Consider the following 20,707-nt stretch of genomic DNA (forward strand, 5'->3'; position numbering starts at 1 on the left):
CAAGAGCCATTGGTGACTCCGTTGAGGTGACGCCAGGCAGAACAGGCAGGTAGTTGCCTCTGTTAGCGTCTACCTACCTGGGCCTATAGTGAAAAAAAAAATTAGTCCTGGACAACTCCTCTAATTCAGGACAACAGACATAGGACTGACTGCATCGGGACCAAGAGACCGGGTGGTAGAGAAGTGGATAATCTAACACCTTCAGATGTAACTCTTGTTCTCTTCTATGGAAAACTGAACAATTGAAGATAAACAGCCCATCTCCAGAGTCCAGATAGGAACATCAGGCTATGTAGCAGTCCGATATTTATGCAATGCAGTTTTTGGCTCAGCATCGTTGTGAGGTGATGGACGTGATGCATTCACTCATATCACTGTGGGGTCACTAGAACCTCATTAACGAAATAACGGTCTGATAGATGATGCTAACCAGACCATGATTGATCTCCATGTAATGGTAAAATCATGATAACAAACATGATGTCAATATCTACCGCCTGGAACCTTCAGGGGCGAAGATATCCTGTAAGTTGGGGATCTAATAAAATTCTAACAGACCCAGCACATGCCAGAATCTGCTGGCACATGAGCTCATTGAGGGGAGGTGTGTAAGCCTAATTTTGAGCTAATAAAATGCAGTATTTGGGTCTGGCTCATTTGTCAGTCCTTGGAAGACACAGTTAACTGTGGTTCTGTCCATTTTCCCAATCGGAGTTCTTCCCTCCGCTAAGCTCTGAGCCATTTTTCTGACCAGCTTTAGTAATTCCTTTTCGTTATTCCTTTTTATTTTATGCAATTGTATACATCTTATCCTTCTGGGTTAAATAAATAGCTCTGTTCCTTTTGCTCTGTAAACCACACCCCTGAGTTAATATACTACCTGTAATGGGTATCCAATTGGCCTGTATAAACGGTGGTGGCAGCTAGCAGTTCTTTTGAACTCACGTAATTGTGTATATACACATATTCCACGCTTTGGAATCTGAGGTTCTTGTGCATCACTCATCAGCAAATTGCGTAATTGTCCTGATGATTGGTGGCAATGGGATTGCGTTCCATAGACAAACTAGTGGCAGCAGTGAGTTCTGTGTGATCTCTCCGGTGTCATCTGTGACACAGTTGTAACAGTGGAGGGATCTGCATGAACCACATGGCTGTTAGCCGTGAGACCTATATTCAGTAGATATTTTGGGCACAGTGGTAACCATCTACCCACTCGCCATTGCAGGAATGTACTGACAAGTGCTGTAATGCCGCCACATGCAAACTGAAAGAAAGAGCCCAATGTTCAGAGGGTGAATGCTGCTCAAACTGTCAGGTGAGTTATGTATCAGAGGTATTTAATATTCATTGCATTTCCTCCATTTAGGTCTGCATCCTACAGATAATTAGGATTTTTCTCTTGTGTGAAAATTAATCTGAGAGCAGCATAATATAGATACAGAGACCCTGATTCCAGTGAAGTGTCATTTACTGAGTTACTTAGTGTAGTTGTCATTAAATTACTGTTTTATGATTATCACTAGAGGACTAGTAAAGCTGTTGCCATGTAGTCCAATCCCTCCACAAACACTGATTGGCAGCTTTCTGCCTATGCACAGTGTACACAGAAAGCTGCCAGTCAGTGATGTGGGCAGTCAAAATCGCAGCAAACAGCCCAGTAAGTGATATATCGTTGGATTTGGGGTCTTTGCCCCTTGATACTATCAGATGAGCAAATACTTAATGAAAGCTTCCCTTTAAAAGGTTGTCTCCCAAAAACAATCACTTTTTTTTAATAGAATCTGCAACCAGTGGATCTCTGAGGGTTCAACTTTGTCTGCAGCGGCCTCTACAAGAGAGATGTAGTATCACATGTTTGATTGACGGATTATGAGGCAACTTAATAATAGGGACAAACATCATTTACTAAACATTTCGTCTTTAAATTTGGGTTGTCAATAACAATGGAGAAAAGAACCAATCAAATGTGGTGTGAATATTAGAATAATCTTTTTATTTGTTTTATTAACAGATTATTATATAACGGGTTCACATTGTTGCATATAATCAAAAACAGCATGGTGTTACTTTGCTCCTATTACCAAACTTGCATACAATGAAATATGAAACATTAACAAAATATTACAAAGTTTGTGGAGGTTTCTTTTGCGTATTGTTTTTTTCCCCAGAACCCTTATGAATATAAAGGCAGAAATATTGTCATTAGAGTATATGTATCAACAAAAAAAAAAGAAAAACCTATGAAGAATAAGTGCAGGGCGCAGAGAAATACGGATAAAAGTTGAATTTTTATTGAAAATTAATTAAAAAATGTAAGATACAAGATAATCAAAGCTTATGAGTATAGAAGTAGTGGAGACAGCATGATACAGGCTTGAGGGCAAATAAATACAATAGATACAATTAAGCAAAATCAGAAGTACACACAATAGTGTAATACATAAAATGTAATCCCAATATTACAGACGGATACCAGTGTATAATAAATAGCATGAGATGTATTCATGTATAGAGGTCAGTGAATGGAGGTAAGGTGTCAAGTGAAAAAGATATAAGTACCATTAGTGGGGGATGTAAATATTAAATATGCACACTGGCATTAGGGAGGTCTCACCAGTCAGTGAAAGATCCGCACACCCGACGCGCGTTTCGCACCTAGCTTCATCATGGGGTGATGGTGAACTGCATATCCAGGCTGTTTACATTGTACATGTCATGGTAACCAATCAGAGATAATGTGGATAAGCTATTATACATGTGACGGATGAAGGACATCATCTGGATGATGGAAGTGATGTCAGACGCCATCTATAGTTGGCCTGCCCATTGACCAATAGCATGCACATAAAAAAAGGAGAGAGGAGATCTCTCTCCACCGGCATCACTGACTATCTGACTATTATGTCATTGGTCACATGATTGTACACATGGCAGTTTTGCTTACATCACTGGCCGCATGGAGCCACCCACCTAATGCAAGGTCAGTAGCTTCCTTGCCAAAAAAGGGCTTCGCACAGGAAAATGTTGTAATGTCTCAAAGTTCCTTATTCCAGAACACCAACTATACAAATTAATGGATCCAAGGGAATGGAGAAGTAAACCAGAGAGGACAATAATAACATTACCTCCTGCCAAAAGGATAAAATAGCTTTGAACCTCCACATCATGTGTGCAAGAATATTATAATATTTTTTTCTAAATTATTATTTATTTTTCTTACAGCTGAAGTCAGCGGGTACTGTGTGCAGACCGTCGAATGGTGACTGTGATTTGACCGATATGTGTGACGGGGAATCTGCCACGTGTCCCTCCGATCGCTGGCGAATGAATGGATCTCCGTGCGATAATAACGAGGGTTATTGCTACAATGGGAAATGCCCCACCCTAAGGAGGCAGTGTGAAACCTACTGGGGAGCAGGTAAAGCAACGGCCTCACAACTGTCTGTCCCCCGGATTTGTAGAGGAAAGTACATATTCCCAACGTGAAGTGGGGCAAGAATTTTTTTTCTATGTGTCTTGTGGTTCCTACACATTAGGTTATGAGGGTGCAGATAAATACTGGATGCCTGTGTTTTTGGCACATTTCCTCGATTTTTTTCATTTTGCCTTTTAGAAATCTTTAAAACTTTTGTCTATCCTAGGGTCCAAGGCCGCAGAAAATTCCTGCTATCAAACTATCGAAAATTTCTGTGAACGACTGAGGTAGGTATTATCTGCGGATTCTAAGGACGTGATGAGTCTTGATGTAGGCTTTATCATGTCTGATCTCTTGTATCTCTACAGTTCCAGGAGACCGCAATGTGGAGTTCTCCTCTGTTCTGGAGGTTACAGTCAACCTATCGTTAGAACTGGTTACTGCAGTTATTCAGGATGTAAAACTCTGAAGCCGGAAGTATTCGTGGAGATCGGAACAAAATGTGACGATAATAAAGTATGTGTTCTAGGTTCCCATACCCAAAGCTAAGAAATATGGGAATGTGGCCAGCACTGGGATCCATTTGTAATACATACATCCAAGGTTCCTGTTTAGATACTTTGGTAAAGGGATCATCCAAGTTTTTAATGTTGATGGCTTATTTTTGGGATACCGCACCAATAATAATTGTCGGGTCCTGACTCTTGGAACCCTCACAAATCAGCTTCTCCTACACAATGCTGTATTTTCATAGCAGCTGTGCAAAGTATTAAAACTTTGTCCTATTTATTATAGCACAGCCACATGTTAAATGGAACCGATTGTGCTCAGTAACCTACAGACAGTTTCAGGTTGGCGCCGTTATACCGATTACAACGACTCCTTGGTCGATGGTTGTTGTTTAATCTTTATTTTCAGTTTTCAGTTAATGATATGCTCCCGCTCCGGGGCGACGGTGCCTTCGCTACAGCATGATCGTATCTATAATGTGTTTTTCATTCCTTTCTTTGATGGTATACATAAATTCATTAAAAAAAAAACTGTTTGAAAATGGCACCGGCCGCGCCTGCGCAACAACAGCTATCAGCGATCCGATAGCTGCTACTACGCAGACATCCGGCGCCTTTTTCAAACTGATTTTTTTTAATGAATTTATGGCACATTATAGATGCGATCATGCTGCAGGCAGGCACCGCCACCTGCCTTAAGAAGGTGCTTTTTTTCCAATATATTCAGTGGGGGGAATAAGTATTTGATCCCTTGCTGATTTTGTAAGTTTGCCCACTGACAAAGACATGAACAGTCTATAATTTTAAGGGTAGGTTAATTTTAACATTGAGAGATAGAATATCATAAATAAAATCCAGAAAATCACATTGTACAAATTATAAATGTATTTGCATTTTGCAGTGAGAAATAAGTATTTGATCCCTCTGGCAAACAAGACTTAATACTTGGTGGCAAAACCCTTGTTGGCAAGCAAAGCAGTCAGTTGTTTTTTGTAGTTGATGATCAGGTTTGCGCACATGTCAGGAGGAAATTTGGTCCACTCTTCTTTGCAGATCATCTCTAAATCATTAAGATTTTGAGGCTGTGGCTTGGCATCTCGGAGCTTCAACTCCCTCCATAAGTTTTCTATGGGATAAAGGTCTGGAGACTGGCTAGGCCACTCCATGACCTTAATGTGCTTCTTTTTTAGCCACTCCTTTGTTGCCTTGGCTGTATGTTTCGGGTCATTGTCTTGCTGGATGACCAAGCCACGACTCATTTTTAATGTCCTGGCGGAGGGAAGGAGGATGTCACTCAGGATTTTACAATACATGGCACCATCCATTCTCCCATTGATGCTGTGAAGTAGTCCTGTGCCCTTATCCGAGAAACACCCCCAAAACATAATGTTTCCACCTCCATGCTTGACAGTGGGGACGGTGTTCTTTGGGTCATAAGCTGCATTTCTCTTCCTCCAAACATGGCAGGTTGAGATAACGCCAAAGAGCTAAATTTTTGTCTCATCTGACCACAGCACCTTCTCCCAGTCACTCACAGAATCATCCAGGTGCTCATTGGCAAACTTCAGACAGGCCTGCACATGTGCCTTCTTGAGCAGAGGGACCTTAAGGGCACTTCAGGATTTTAAACCTTTACGGCGTAATGTGTTAGCAATGGTTTTCTTGGCGACTGTTTTCCCAGCTGCCTTGAGATCATTAACAAGTTCCCTCTGTGTATTTTTAGTCTGATTTCTCACCTTCTTCGTGATCATGGATACCCCACGAGGTGAGATTTTGCATGGTGCCCCAGAGTGATGTCGATTAACAGTCATTTTTTTTGCTTCCATTTTCTTACTATTGCACCAACAGTTGTCTCCTTCTCACCCAGCGTCTTACTTATGGTTTTGTAGCCCATTCCAGCTTTGTGCAGGTCTATGATCTTATCCCTGACATCCTTATAAAGCTCTTTGGTCTTGCCCATGTTGTAGAGGTTAGAATCTGACTGATTAATTGAGCCTGTGGACAGGAGTCTTTTATAAAGGTGACTATGTAAGACAGCTGTCTGTAATGCAGGTAACGAGTTGATTAGGAGCGTCTAAGGCTGTGTGCACACGTTCAGGATTTTTCACGTTTTTCGCTATAAAAACGCGATAAAAACGCTTAAAGAACGTATACAAATGCATCCCATCATTTATAATGCATTCTGCAATTTTTGTGCATATGTTGCTTTTTTTTCCCGTGAAAAAAATGCATCGTGGAAAAAAATGCAGCATGTTCATTAATTTTGCGGATTTTTTGCAGATTTCCCACCATATTATTGCATCCCAGAACCTCCGGAAAAAAACGCAAAAGAAACGCGCAAAAAAACCGCAAGAAAACGCATGCGGATTTCTTGCAGAAAATGTCCAGTTTTGTTCAGGAAATTTCTGCAAGAAATCCTGACATGTGCACAAAGCCTTACTGGTCTGTAGGAGCTAGAACGCTTAATGGTTGGTAGCGGATCAAATACTTATTTCTCACTGCAAAACACAAATAAATTTATATAATTTATACAATGTGATTTTCTGGATTTTATTTTTGATATTCTATCTCTTAATGTTAAAATTAACCTTCCCCTAAAATTATAGACTGTTGACGTCTTTGTCAGTGGGCAAACTTACAAAATCAGCAAGGGATCACTGTATAATATTTATTATGCAAAACAGGGGGCGGGTCAGTGACCGGACAGAAGCCATACTGGTGAATACCTAATCAGAGCACCACATGAAGACCCGCCCACAGGCCGCCCCAGGGCACGGGCATTAACTCAAAACTGAAAATAAAGATCAGACAACAACCACAAGACAGATTTTTATCAACCAAAGTATCATTGTAATCAGCATAATGGCGCCGACCTGACACTGTCTTTAGGTTACCGTGCACAATCCTGCTGGCAGGTTCCCTTTAAAGTCCATTTACACTGCACGACTATCTTGAACAATAGCAATAATCGTGCAGTCTAAACGGGTGGCCGGTCACCCGAAAAGTAAGCCAAATGCTTGTTCGTCAGTTGAAATTATATTTTGTACATATTCTCAGGGGGCAGATGATTGTTCTGTGTTAACGTGACTTGTGCTGCCAAGAATAATCACACCCTATGCCACTGGCAGACATGGACAGAAGAGGGCCCCTGTGCAAGATCAGTATATGGGCCCTTTTACGTCCAATAGCTCAGCATAATGTACAATTCCACCTACTTTGAGGGTAAAAAGGGTCCCTCTTACCTCTTGGGCCCACTGCAGAATCTGCACCAACAGTATAACTGCCCCTGGACTATGCACAGCGGATAATCTATTGCTGAGCTATTATAGACCGATTAATGTTGATCTAAAGTGGGGTGACCTGTGTAAATGCTGGAAAAATGCATCCTATTTCTGCACAACACAGCACTACCATGTGCAGGAGGCAGAACATGTCCCGATGCAATGGAGCCACTGAATGGTGTTCTATATTGTGCCATGTTATGGCTCAGAACAACTTACAGGGGATGTTTTTCTGCAGCCGTCTCCTTTCCATTTACTCTGTATCCATTTCCCATTCTGCATGGTGACCCCGTAATCATCACTCGAGCTCGGGGTCTTTGGATGAAAAACAAAGGGTCTTTGGATGACATTTTATTTAAAAAAAACTCCCCAAAAATTAATAAACAGAAGCTGCTAGCTGCTTTTATGTGGCCAACGTATACCGAGTCTGGGTTTATTAGGCATAAAATAGACATTTTTATACTGTACTTTTTCTATAAAGGATTATTCCGAAATCTGCCCTTCATGGCAAAACTTCTAATTCCCATCCTCAAGAAGTGGGGTTATGAAAACAGTATGCTGTTTGTGTAACTCCCGTAGAAATAACTATGACTTATGCCAACAATATGGCACAACGAGCTATGTCATATCTATGATTCAGGAGACACCCCAACAACATAACTTCAATAGCAGGATACCGCATCTGTGCTCCTCTGTTCTCCTGGCTCCATCTCTGATGGCTGGGAATTAAAAGCGTTATTTATTCCCATCTTTGCCCTTTAAGTTTGTTCTCCAGCTTACTGATGAGGCGACGCTGGCTAATACTAGGCCTTTCTGACAGTATTTGAGGGAAGTGGTTTTGCTGTCTACCCCTTTTCCCTGCTCTGTGTCCCTTATCTATGTTGCATAGGTGACCAGTAGAGCTGGATGAAAATTTTACTTAGATTCACTTTTAGTTTTTTTCTTTTATCACCAGTTTTTGCCACCTACTGTAATTTGAGCGATGTGTCACTGAGCTGCTTGCTGTAGTTTTGATAAAATCAGTGTTTTATCAGCAGGAGATTATCACTAGAGGACTGCTGCCATGTATTTCTCCATAGTCGTGAGCTCTGTATAACCCCACAGTGTACACAGAACGCAGCCAATCAGTGGTGTGGGGGGGTTATAAAGGCTCAACATTCAGAGAACTGCTAGATCTGCAGAAGATAAAACTGTGATTTTATCAAAACTGCAGCAAGCAGCTCAGTAAATTACACATCTCTGGAATCAAGTTCTCTATCCATACATCACGCTGCTCTCAGATGATGTAACAAAATCCTAGGGACAGATTTACTTAACAGAAGTTTTCTTATATGCTTTAATTAGTTAGACAGCATGAAAATAAGCAAGTTTGCAATTGACTTGCTTTTTCTAGCTGCAATGAGAGGTTTTATCTTTTATAGCGTACAGCTCATTTACATGGAGCCCTCTACATTTCAGGAGAGGAGTTAACTCTTAACATCCCAGTCAGCTGTCTCCTGCCAATTGATTTCTATACTACACAGCTGCTCTCCTCCCTCCTCTCATCTTCTGATCAGACACAATTATAAATCACCAGGGCAGCTTGGACAGCTAGTCTGCTACTCACAGCTCTCTGCTCTCCCTGTCCTCAGCTCTGTGCTTTCCAAATGCCTTGTTATTTCTATGTGTGAATACAGGGATAACAGTGTAGACTCCAGAGCAAACCACAGTATTATTATTCACTAGAGCTGTCTCTCAAGGTGGAGTGCCCACCTTGCTCGAAACCTGGAAGTAATAAAACTGCAAGGGGATTGCGTTTCTCAGAGCTACTCAACAGACAACTTAAGAATAGCCCTTTAAAGGGATTGTCCACTACTTGGACAGCACTTTCTCAATCACCATTGTTCCCCCATGTAAAATAATAACAGCTATACTCACCTCCGGTGCGTACGCCATTCCTGCTATGTCAGCGCCTACTCTCCTGGGGCTCACTGGAATGACGCCTGCACCATAGGTGAGTATAAGTGTTATGATTTTACACGGGAGACTCCTTATTCAGGAATTGTCTAAGTAGTGGACAACCTCTTCTAAAGGGGTTCTCTGAGAAATGTATATTTGTGTGGTCAGTACAAACGACTGGCGCATGACTTATTCCTTCCAAGGGCCATACTAAGGACCAGGGAGCGCTCATTACGGGTGGAAGAAAGGTGATTCCGACAGCTAAATAGGAAAGGGTTCTTTACAGTTAGAGCAGTTAGACTAGACAAGAAGTAGTAATGGCAGACACTAGAGCAGGTTTTATTATAGGGCTGGATGATTTCCTCGATACACATAACATTGTGGGGTTATAGTTAATTTAGTGGCAAAAGAGCAATTGGTGGAGAAAGGTTGATTTTCATGGACCGAGGTCTTTTTATCAACCTATGTAACTATGCATTTTTCTAAATACCTTCATTTAGCATAACGGTATGCTTTATCTACTGCACTCTGGTAGGATTCAAAGATGGCAGCTCCCATCAATCACACCCCATCCTAGATTTCAGGACGGGTTCCACTCCTCCATGTTCTGTCAGTTTCAGTGAACAGAGGACTGAGCATTCACGATGCCTGACCGCACGCTGCCCTGACGTGTCCTCTGTGTTGTGCTTCATGCAGCCCATCCTGAAATCTAGGACAGGGTGTGAGTGATGGCAGCTGCCATCTTTGAATCCCGACAGAGTGCAGTAGAAAAAGTATACTTTTTTGCTAAATGAAGGTATTTAGGAAAATGTTCAATATTTAAATGTTTCTTATTTATTTTATGTCTTTATTTTATCACATTTCTCGGAGAACTCCTTTAAGGTACAGAAACACAAATATTTGATGTGTATCCCTGCATCAAGTACTTGAGATCCCATGTAGATATACAGGTAAAATGTATAGAAATAACAAGTCCTTTTGTTTGTTCGGATGATTCTTTTTGTCCTTCAACACTGAATAATTTGTCATTTTTCCAGGTATGTATAAATGAGAGATGCTCTGAGATACCACCATCCTTGAAGGCAGCAGAATGTGATGCCGGGTGCGGTAAAAATTCTGTGAGTTCTAGTTCCACCCACTTGTTCTTATTTCAACCTAACCCAGTTGTGTAGGAACAGAACTCATCACCGTAATATAAATTATAAAACATTGATAGTATTATCAGTTTTGTTTTTAATTTTGCCATTTGTCTGGTTATCTCATAATCCATAAAGAAGCACTCCTCCTCCTCCTCTTCCTGCGATCAAAGTTTTTATCCTCTTAATATATTGCAGTCATCATATTATATTACACTGTGTACTTACAATTGCTCATTTTGCCTTTCTACCCAGTTAATTTTTCTCTTTTCTATTAGGTCTACATTCGACTAGCTGAATCCTTAGCTCTATGTAGAAACAGGTCAGTTTTCCCTGCATGAGTCATAAATCACTGCAAATGTCCCTGGCAAGGTGAGTAGCAGAGCAGTTGGGTCAGGAGGTGAAGAGGGGAATGATAAATGCAGGCGACTTCCTGTTTCTACACAGAGCAGAGAAAAGAAGAATTATCTGGGTAGAAAGACAAAATGAGCAATTGTAAGTACACAGTATGTATAATATGATGACTGCAATGATTGTGGTGCCTTAGGTAAGAGAGCACCAGCGGGCCACCTGTGTACATCATAGAAGAGCACAGTGGTGCATGGTATCTGCCCATGTTTGGGGCTCCTCCTTCTTCTCCTCTCGCTTCCTCAAACTCAATGTGGACAAATCTGAACTCATCTTTCCTCCATCTCATAGATCTTCCTTATCAGACCTATCTATCACAATTAACGACATCACAATTTCCCCCGTACCGGAAGTCCGCTGCCTCAGAGTAACTCTTGACTCTGTCCTGTCCTTCAAACCGCACATCCAAGCTCTTTCCACCTCCTGTCGCCTCCAGCTCAAAAATATCTCCAGAATCCGTCCTTTCTTCAACCCTCAATTTACTAAAATGCTTGTGCATGCCCTCATCATCTCTCGCCTCGACTACTGCAACATCCTTTTCTGTGGCCTCCCTGCTAACATCCTTGCACCTCTCCAGTCCATTCTTAACTCTGCTGCCCGACTAATTCATCTCTCTCCTCACTACTCCTCCGCTTCCCCCTCTGCAAATCTCTTTACTGGCTCCCGATCCCTCAGCGTATCCAGTTCAAATTACTAATACTGACCTACAAAGCCATTCATAACCTGTCTCCTCCATATATCTCTGAACTAATCTCCTGATATCTTCCCTCACGTAATCTCTGGTCCTCCCAAGACCTCCTCTCCTCCACACTTATTCGCTCCTCACTCAACTGTCTCCAAGACTTCTCCCGAATATCCCCTATCATCTGGAATTCTTTGCCCCAACACGTCCGACTATCAACCACATTTGGATCCTTCAGACGGAACCTGAAAACCCACCTCTTCAGGAAAGCTTACAACCTGCAATGACCCAGCTGCCTCCTTACCACTACCAGAGATACTGCCTCACCAACACCGGAGCTCCTGCAACCCTTAACCGTTGTCTCCTTCCCCACAATCCTGTAGAATGGAAGCCCGCAAGGGCAGGGTCCTCGCCCCTCTGTATCAGTCTGTCATTGTTAGTTTGCTATATAAATAATAATAATAATGTTTGCTTGGTGCTGGCATAATCCTGATCTCGATAAAATTAGAAATTTCCTACTTTCCTTCTCTTACAGGTTTGTGACCAGAACATGAAATGTTATTGTAAAGAAGGTTGGGTACCCCCTAATTGTGACACCAGAGTTGACAACGGTCAGTACACAATTGATAACTATACATAAAATGCAGAATTGTGGGCAGAGGCGGACATAGAAATCAGGGGGTCCCTGTGCTGATGGGGGAACAGTATATGGGCCCCTTGTTCTGTGGTGTCTCAGAGAAATACATACTTTAATAGCTGGCGGGGCCGAGATAAGCTGGAGACTAGACCACGCATGCAACTTGGGCTCCAGCGGGTTTTAAAGAATGTTTTTCTCTAAAGCGCCGCAGCATTTCAGAGTCACACATACTGGGCTGAGATCATACAGCCCCGGCCTGATACATGCTGCCCGTGGATCAGTCAGCATGAATCAGACTCTGCTCTATTATTGCAGCCGTGTATGTTTTACTCTTAAATACTGCGGTATTTCAAAGAAAACGTGCTATGAAAAGCCGGCCAGGTATAGATGATCAGTCTAAGAATTTGTGCACATGAAGTCTTTTTCAAGAGGGTCCAATATGAGACCGCCCTGAAAAGCATTCAATAAAAGCCAAAAAGAAGGAACATATTATCAGTAAGTCATTTTTATATTGCAGTACATATGTTCAGGCTTTTCAGATTCTTTTAGCCTCTTCAGGCTTTGAAAGATGCAAAGTCATCGACAGCAAAGGTGGTGCAAAAAATGCTGGTTCTCTCAAGTTCAAGGCTTCTTCCTTGCCCGGATCCTATGATTGACAGTTAAACAAGTAGATGAACAGCGTTCCATCCAGGTGTAGTGGTTTGAAAAATAAGAATTTTATTCCACCATAGTAAAGCAATGTTTCAACCACCAGTAGGTCTTTGTCTTTGATTGACAGGTCTCTCCTTATACACACACATATATAGGTACACACCTGTTGGTCTAGGGGATTGGAACCGGGGAAAGTTGTCTTGGATTTAATAGACTAAGTCATCCAAGATGCTTAGTCCGCCACCGGCCTTTCAAAGTATGTTTTCTTTCTAAACAGTGATTGACTATAGATTTATAACCATCCGCACACTAGGGTTATTGTGATTTCTATTTCATACAGCAGCAATAATGGAGCTGTTCTCTGGTTGATGCAGCCTGTGGTTCGGAGGTTTGGACAATATGAATCTCCTGTTAGGTTCCCTTTATATTGGGTTGGTTGCAGATTATTGAGTATTACGCGTAAAATAGACATTTTTATATTATCGATTATCCATTTCTTAACTCTGTTTTCCCACTTTCCAATTAGGCAATGCCGGCTACATTGCCCTTGGTGTCATCATCGCTATTGTGGTCCTCGTGTTGGTTGTTGTGGTTCTTGTGGGTTACAAGAGATGTAAGAGGAGGACGCAGAGGTATGAAAGCAGCAGTAATAATAATAATAATAATAATAATTTTATTTATATAGCGCCAACATATTCTGCAGCGCTTTACAAATTATAGAGGGGATTTGTACAGACAATAGACATTACAGCATAACAAATAATCACAGTTCAAAATAGACACCAATAGGAATGAGGGCCCTGCTGCTCGCACGCTTACAAACAATAGGAAAAAGGGAGACACGAGAGGTGGATGGTAACAATTGCTTTCGTTGTTCGGACCAGCCATAGTGTAAGAATCGGGTGTTCGTGTAAAACTGCATGAACCAGTTAACAGCCTAAGCATGTAACAATACAGACACAGAGGGCTATTAACTGCATAAAATGAATGAGAACATGATGTGAGGAACCTGATTAAGGTTTAAGGTTTTTTTTTTGTTTTTGCTTTTTTAATGAGCCAGACAGGAATAGTTAGGTTAATGCATTGAGGCGGTAGGCCAGTCTGAACAAATACGTTTTAGTGCACACTTAAAAATGTGGGGATTGGGGATTAATCGTATTAACCTGGGTAGTGCATTCCAAAGAATTGGCAAAGCACGTGAAAAGTCTTGGAGACGGGAGTGGGAGGTTCTGATTATTGAGGATGCTAACCTCAGGTCATTAGCATAATGGAGAGCACGGGTAGGGTGGTAGACTGAGACCAGGAAAGAGATGTAGGGTGGTGCTGAGCCATTGGAGCGCTTTGTGAATGAGGGTAATAGTTTTGTACTGGATTCTTGTGTGGATGGGTAACCAGTGTAATGACTGGCACAGGGTAGAGGCATCGGTGCAACGGTTGGTGAGGAATATAATCCTGGTGGCAGCATTCAGGACAGGTTGCAGCGGGGAGAGTTTGGTAAGAGGAGGGCCAATTAAGAGAGAGTTACAATAGTCCAAACGAGAATGTATGAGTGAAACAGTAAGAGTTTTTGCAGTGTTGAAAGTATGAAAAGGGTGAATTATAGAAATGTTTTTGAGATGCAGATAAGATGAGCGAGCCAATGATCGGATGTGGGGGGGGGGGGAGGGTGAAGGAAAGCTCAGAATCAAGGATGACCCCAAGGCAGCGGGCATGCTGCTTGTGGGTAATTGTGGAACCACACATGGAGATGGCAATGTCAGGCAAAGGTAGGTTAATAGAGGGAGAAAACACGAGGAGTTCAGTTTTTGACAGGTTCAGTTTCAGATAGAGGGAGGACATGATGTTAGAGACAGTGGTAAGACAATCACTGGTGTTTTCTAAGAAGGAAGGCGTGATATCAGGAGAAGAAGTGTATCATTGAGTGTCGTCAGCATAGAGATGGTACTGGAAACCAAATCTACTGATTATTTGTCCAATAGGGGCAGTATACAAAGAGAAGAGGAGGGGGCCTAGGACTGATCCTTGAGGAACCCCAACAGTAAGGGGAAGGTGAGAGGAGGAGGAACCAGCAAAAGATACAGAGAAGGAGCAGTCAGAGAGATAGGAGGAGAACCAGGAGAGAACGGTGTCCTTGAGGCCGATGGAGCGGAGCATAGTGTGGAGGAGCTGATGATCCTCAGTATTGAATGCTGCAGAGAGATCCAAGAGAATTAGCATGGAGTAGTGACCATTAGATTTAGCTGTTAGTAGATCATTAGAGACTTTAGAGAGGACAGTTTCAGTAGAGTGTAAAGAGCGGAAATCAGATTGAAGAGGGTCGAGAAGAGAGTTATCTGAGAGATGGCGGATAAGACGGGAGTGGACCAGGCATTCGAGGAGTTTAGAGATGAAGGGAAGATTAGAGACAGGTCTATAATTAGCGGCACAGTTTTGATCGAGGGATGTTTTTTTTAGTAATGGGTGTATGATGGCATGCTTAAATGAGGAAGGAAAGATACCAGAAGAGAGAGAAAGGTTGAATATTTTTGTTAGGTGAGAGGTGATAGCCGGGGAAAGTGACTGGAGGAGATGTGACGGAATGGGGTCACTGGTGCAAGTGGTAGGGTAAGAAGATGCAAGGAGCCTGATTACTTCTTCTTCTGTAACTGGTTCAAAGTCAGAGAGTGAACTAGATGCAGTGGGGGAGGGAGGACAGTGCATGGTATGAAGGGATTGGGAGATAATTTCCTGTCGAACGTGGTAAATTTTTTCTTTGAAATAATTGGCCAGATCGTCAGCGCGGAAATCCGTGGTTGGGACCTGCACACTTGGGTTGAGTAGGTGCAGCGCCCCAGAGACCTGGTCGTTGCAGTATGACACTCTGCCACTAAGGGGAGTGATGGTACGTCTGATGGCACTGAAGGAATTCTCCTGACCAGGTATCACCAGCACACATTACACTTCACACTCCGGCCACTAGGGGGAGCAAAAGGCTTTATTTATTGGGCCCCTCCTCACACTGGTAAAACTAGGGGTTGGATAGAAAGTTAGTCAGAAGCTGACTGGGTTGGATTCAGGCAACATCCCGTGGCAGGGGGTGTTGCAGGGAGAAGGCACAGGGGGTCCCTGTCAGGCGTGGGAACCTGGCAGGTGCCTAGCGAAAAGAACAGAACGTTACGGACCCGCGCCTGCAATACCTTGCGGCGGTATCCTAAGAAAGAGACAAGAAAGGAAGTATATTGTGGAACAGTGTAAACGAGATCAAGCAAAAAGGAGTACCAGTAGGAGTCATGCCGTGAGACCGAGGCAACATCCTACTGAGGCGCGTAGCCGATGGCCGGAACACCGCGGGAGTAACTGACTTCATGCCTTACTTCAAACTCCGAAGAACAGTTAATTATAGGTTGGCTGTCTACCTTAAATTTCCTAAGAAGACATAGGGGGCAACAGTGGGAGAGGGGTGTCTCTAGGGTCCCGGAAGACCTCCCGGCCTTCCCGTCATACGGGTGCGTCCTTGCCAAAACATACTGGGGGACGAGAAACTAGTAACATCTGGAACTAAAGAGAGATAGAGCTGTAGAGAACGAACGAACAAGAACAGCAGTTGTGAGGACTATTCCGAATGCTCAGCAGGGTAGGACTACAACACACAGGCGCTAGTGGTGGGCAACGATTTCCATCTGCGAGGGAAACTCTGGAAGTGCCCATCAGGCCGGCCTGTCTCTGAAAGCCCTGTTAAACGTGCTCTGGATTGAGGATCCTGAAGTCTTCAGTAAAGAGGTAAAGAGACTGCAACCTTGTGTCCTCGTTATTGCCTGCACCTCACACCATCACCATCCACCATACTGGGAAGCCCTGGGGACATACTTCACCTGTGGGAAGGTATACTGTTGTGAATTCCGCTCTTGGGCTCCCTCCGGTGGTTGTAAGTGGCACTTTTGTGAGTTCTGCTCTTGGGCTCCCTCTTGTGATTTCAAGTGGTATGGCTGCTCCTTGGAGTTAGCTGTCATCAGCTGCCTCCACTTATCGTCTCTTCTGTTCGGCTATTTAGGCCTGGCTGTTCCTTCAGTCAGTGCCACTTGTAAATGGTTCCTGGTTGGATTCACATCTCTTTGGATTTCCCTGTTATCCTGACCAGTTCAGCAAAGCTAAGTTTTTGCTTGCGCTTTTCTGTTCACAGATTAATAATCTTTATTTTTATATAGCGCTAACATATTCCGCAGCGCTTTACAGTTTGCACACATTATCATCACTGTCCCCGATGGGGCTCACAATCTTGATTAAATTGTGGACTTATCCGTTCAGTGCTTTCTATGTTTGTCCAGCGTTATCAGTACGAATTAATTCTGTCTTGCTGGAAGCTCTGGGAAGCAGATTTACCCTCCACACCTTTAGTCAGGTGTGGAGATTTTTTTGTAAACTCTGCGTTGATTTTTGTAGTGTTTTATACTGACCGCACAGTATTCCATCCTGTCCTATCTATCAAGCTAGACTGGCCTCCTGTGCTCATCCTGGTTTCATTCTGTGTATGTCTTTTTCCTCTCCACTCACAGTCATTATTTTTGGGGGGCTAATCTATCCTTTGGGGATTTTCTCTGAGGCAAGATAGTTTTCCTGCTTCTGTCTTTAGGGGTAGTTGGCTCTTAGGCTGTGACGAGATGCCTAGGGAGAGTTAGGAGCATTCCACGGCTACTTCTAGTGTTGAGCTTAGGGACTGCGGTCAGTACAGTTACCACTTCCTTCAGAGCTCGTTCCATGTAGCTCCTAGACCACCGCATCATAACAGTATACCATCTAGCTGCCATTCCATCACCCCAGCGGACCCAACAGCAGCGTTGGTCACCCTGACCGAACACCACAGGTGGCGTCACGAACCTCTGACATACTGCACCACCTTTATTGGACGCCCCTTAGCAGGGTCGCGGACCGGGTCTAGCCACCATGACAGCCTCAGAACCGAACCAGAGAGGCCCGGTACCGAGAACTCGTGGCCCTGTGTCTGGGGGCGCTCCATAGGGAATGGAAAGTGTCAAAGAGACGTTTAGGGTTATTGGACAGCGAGGTGATGTGGGTGTTAAAATAGGTTTGTTTGGAGAGGTGAAGGGCAGAGTTGTATGTTTTAAGCATAAACTTATAATGGATGAAATCTTTGGGTAGATTATATTTTCTCCACAGACGTTCGGCGCACCTGGAGCACCGCTGTAGGAAACGTGTTCGCAGCGTGTGCCATGGTTGTCGCCATCTGTGCCGAGTTGTTCTATGTATAGGAGGTGCAATTTCATCCAGGGCACTTTGCAGGGTTTCATTGTAATGCTTCAGTGCAGAATCAGGACATGAGATGGAGGAGATAGGGGCCAATGAGGACTGCAAGTTCTGCATAAGTTTCTGGGTGTTAATGCCCTGTATGTTTCTATAAGTGTGGAAAGTGTGGGTGACCTGAGCAGGATGGCAGTTCTTGATAATGAAAGAAGGTTGTGGTTAGAGAGCAGGAGAGGGAGTTTGTGAAATCGTCCACTGAGCAAAGCCAGGAGAAGACCACGTCGAGGGAGTTTCCGTCTTCATGCGTTGGAGAGTTAGTATGCTGCAAAAGGCTGAAGAAGAGGTTAGAGATAAAAGGTGAGAAGCAGATGGGGAGAGGGGAAAAGCAATGGGGATGTTGAAATCACCCATGATGAGGGTGGGGATGTCAGGAGAGAAAGTGTGGAAGCCAGGTAGCAAAGTGATCCAGGAACTGATGAGAGGGGCCGGGAGGACTATACACCACCGCCACTCGCATGGAGAAAGGGATGTAGAGTCTGACAGCATGGTCTTCAAAGGAAGGGAAGACAAGTGAGGGTACTTGGGGGATAACTTGGAAGGTACATTTGGGTGATAGGAGCAGAGCAACGCCTCCACCTGCTCTGTTGTGCTATCCCGGGGTATGAGAAAAGTGTAGTCCACCATATGAGAGAGCAGCAGCGGTGGTGTCTGACTGCTGGATCCAGGTTTCAGTAAGAGCCAGGAGGCCAAGAGAAATGAAGAAGTCGTGGATGAAAGGGAGTTTATTACACACAGAGCAAGAATTCCAAAGGGCACAATTGAAAGAGGCAGAAGGCATGCAGGGAATATTAATAAGGTTAGAGGGGTTTCTGAGTGTAACAGTTGGGAGGTTTGACTGGCTATAACATGGGGGCCGGGGTTGGGAGAGATGTCCCCAGCGACTAGGAGAAGGAGGATAGAAAGAGTGAGCAGATGGTTAAGTGATTTGTGAGAGCGTCTCTTGTGTTGGATGTGGGACTGAATGGATCTGCGCTGTTAAGCAATGTGAACAGAGCATGATTGCTATACATAGGAGAGGAAAGGACAGAGGGGCCGATATCGATGGAGTGTAGAGAGTTAATGCAAGGGCGCTGAATGTGAGTAAATGCAGCAGTCAGGATATATATTATACAAATGCATATGGTGAATATTTGTTCTGTTCCAAATGAACAGGGATTAGAAAGATTAAAGTGTCTTACCTGTCTCCTGCCCTGTCTAACTGCCATGTTATAACTGCTAGTACTTAAAAAACTGTACTTTGAATAACTGTACACGAATAATAGTGCACAAATGCATCCCCAAACTATGTCTAAATTTATAGGAAACTAGCTCTTAGATCTCACTTTTTCTCTCTCTCTCTCTCGTTAGCAATTAATCTAACTCAGTTGAGACAGCAGGACACAATAAATGTAGTGAACAGATAAACAAATGTCCAGCCCTACATGGATCATAAACTGCTTTGAAAACAGTGATCTCTCTGCAGAAGGACAAGCAGAAGTGAGGTCCATATCCATATACAAAAAACAAATGCTTACTAAGATGGCTAACAAATCTACATACATACAGGATTCAATGCCTAAGCTGGAATGATATGATTTACCATTCAGGCTGCTTGCTGACAATGAATGGAGGAAAAAGACATGCAAGATTCAGTTCAGAGCTGGAATGATAGGATTTACCTGTATGAAGAGAATAGAGATGCGGGTTAGATTCATCAGTAGGGGTAAAAGGGAAAAAAATGAGAATTTGAGGGATCGAAATAATCTAAATAAGATCAGACCCATAATAGAGAGACACGTCCATAATATATTAGTTGATAGCACCAGTTGTGGGCCATTTGTTTGGCTTCGTAACCACTTCTAGGATATATCATTGGATTTCAATTAAAAAAAAAGCTTAACAGGATGTCAATATGTGCAATCCTCTATGTTTATAGGTTCCACTGCATCTAGTTTCAATCATTAGGATTCTTTCCTTTAAATTATGTTCTAGAAGAAATGCTTTATTGGGTATGACCACCCAAGATCTCCCCAGTAGTTAGGGTGGCTAAAAGATATCCCTATGTGCAAATGGTTCACCTCTCTGAGCCAAGAGACCCCTTAGATGGTCAATGGATGTCCTTGTGATATCACTGAGTGGTTGGTAGAAGGTAAAGAGGACTCTAGATTCTGCCTATTTCGCAAACGCATCGTCTAATTGTGCTTAGAACAGTTCATTATGGAAGCAGGTAGTTAGTATTAATGTTTGGGGATAGCAAGATAACCTCATCTGGAAAGGACTATGTAGTTATTGACCATGACACATCTCACTCCTCTCTATTCTCAGGAGGTCTGCTGGAGCCAACTCAGGTGTGACCAACCCCACCTTCGGAATCCAAAATCGGACTGCTCGGCAACCAGATTCCTATCTTCACAACCCAAAAGTAAGATGATCAACCGGATCATATTTGATTGTTTCCCATTAACACCTTTTGAAAGTAGTCGTGGTACTTTTTCAGTGAAATAAGCCAATCTCTAAGAGGCCAATTGGCCATCCGGTTAGTACTGAACTGTTACTGTTAGAGGACATACAGGACCTTTAAAAAAGAAAGTTCCTGAAATACAATTTATTGTCCCAGAGCTAGTGTCACATCACTATAGTGGTAAACAGCTCACGCCTCTCAATCCATCCTGGCATTGTATTGTAATCCAAGGTTTCCACTAGATGGAATTCTCTTATCACTCTGATCAACACAAGTTCTTATATAACATGACATTGCATTTTCCACATT

General features: G+C 43.1%; 1 protein-coding gene across 2 annotated transcripts in view; it reads left to right on the forward strand.

Moving 5' to 3' along the window:
* LOC138676942 (zinc metalloproteinase-disintegrin-like MTP4) overlaps positions 1 to 20,707 on the forward strand; it is a 108,644-nt gene that overhangs the window by 76,421 nt on the left and 11,516 nt on the right. For both annotated transcript variants that reach the window (XM_069766657.1, XM_069766658.1), the window contains 8 exons: positions 1,229 to 1,318; positions 3,226 to 3,421; positions 3,645 to 3,705; positions 3,787 to 3,934; positions 10,184 to 10,264; positions 11,908 to 11,983; positions 13,187 to 13,292; positions 20,263 to 20,359. In XM_069766657.1, coding sequence (XP_069622758.1) covers positions 1,229 to 1,318; positions 3,226 to 3,421; positions 3,645 to 3,705; positions 3,787 to 3,934; positions 10,184 to 10,264; positions 11,908 to 11,983; positions 13,187 to 13,292; positions 20,263 to 20,359 — 855 coding nt within the window. The remainder of the gene's footprint in view (positions 1 to 1,228; positions 1,319 to 3,225; positions 3,422 to 3,644; positions 3,706 to 3,786; positions 3,935 to 10,183; positions 10,265 to 11,907; positions 11,984 to 13,186; positions 13,293 to 20,262; positions 20,360 to 20,707) is intronic.

The sequence above is a fragment of the Ranitomeya imitator genome, chromosome 4 (assembly GCF_032444005.1).
Source record: "Ranitomeya imitator isolate aRanImi1 chromosome 4, aRanImi1.pri, whole genome shotgun sequence".
Lineage (NCBI taxonomy): Eukaryota > Metazoa > Chordata > Amphibia > Anura > Dendrobatidae > Ranitomeya > Ranitomeya imitator.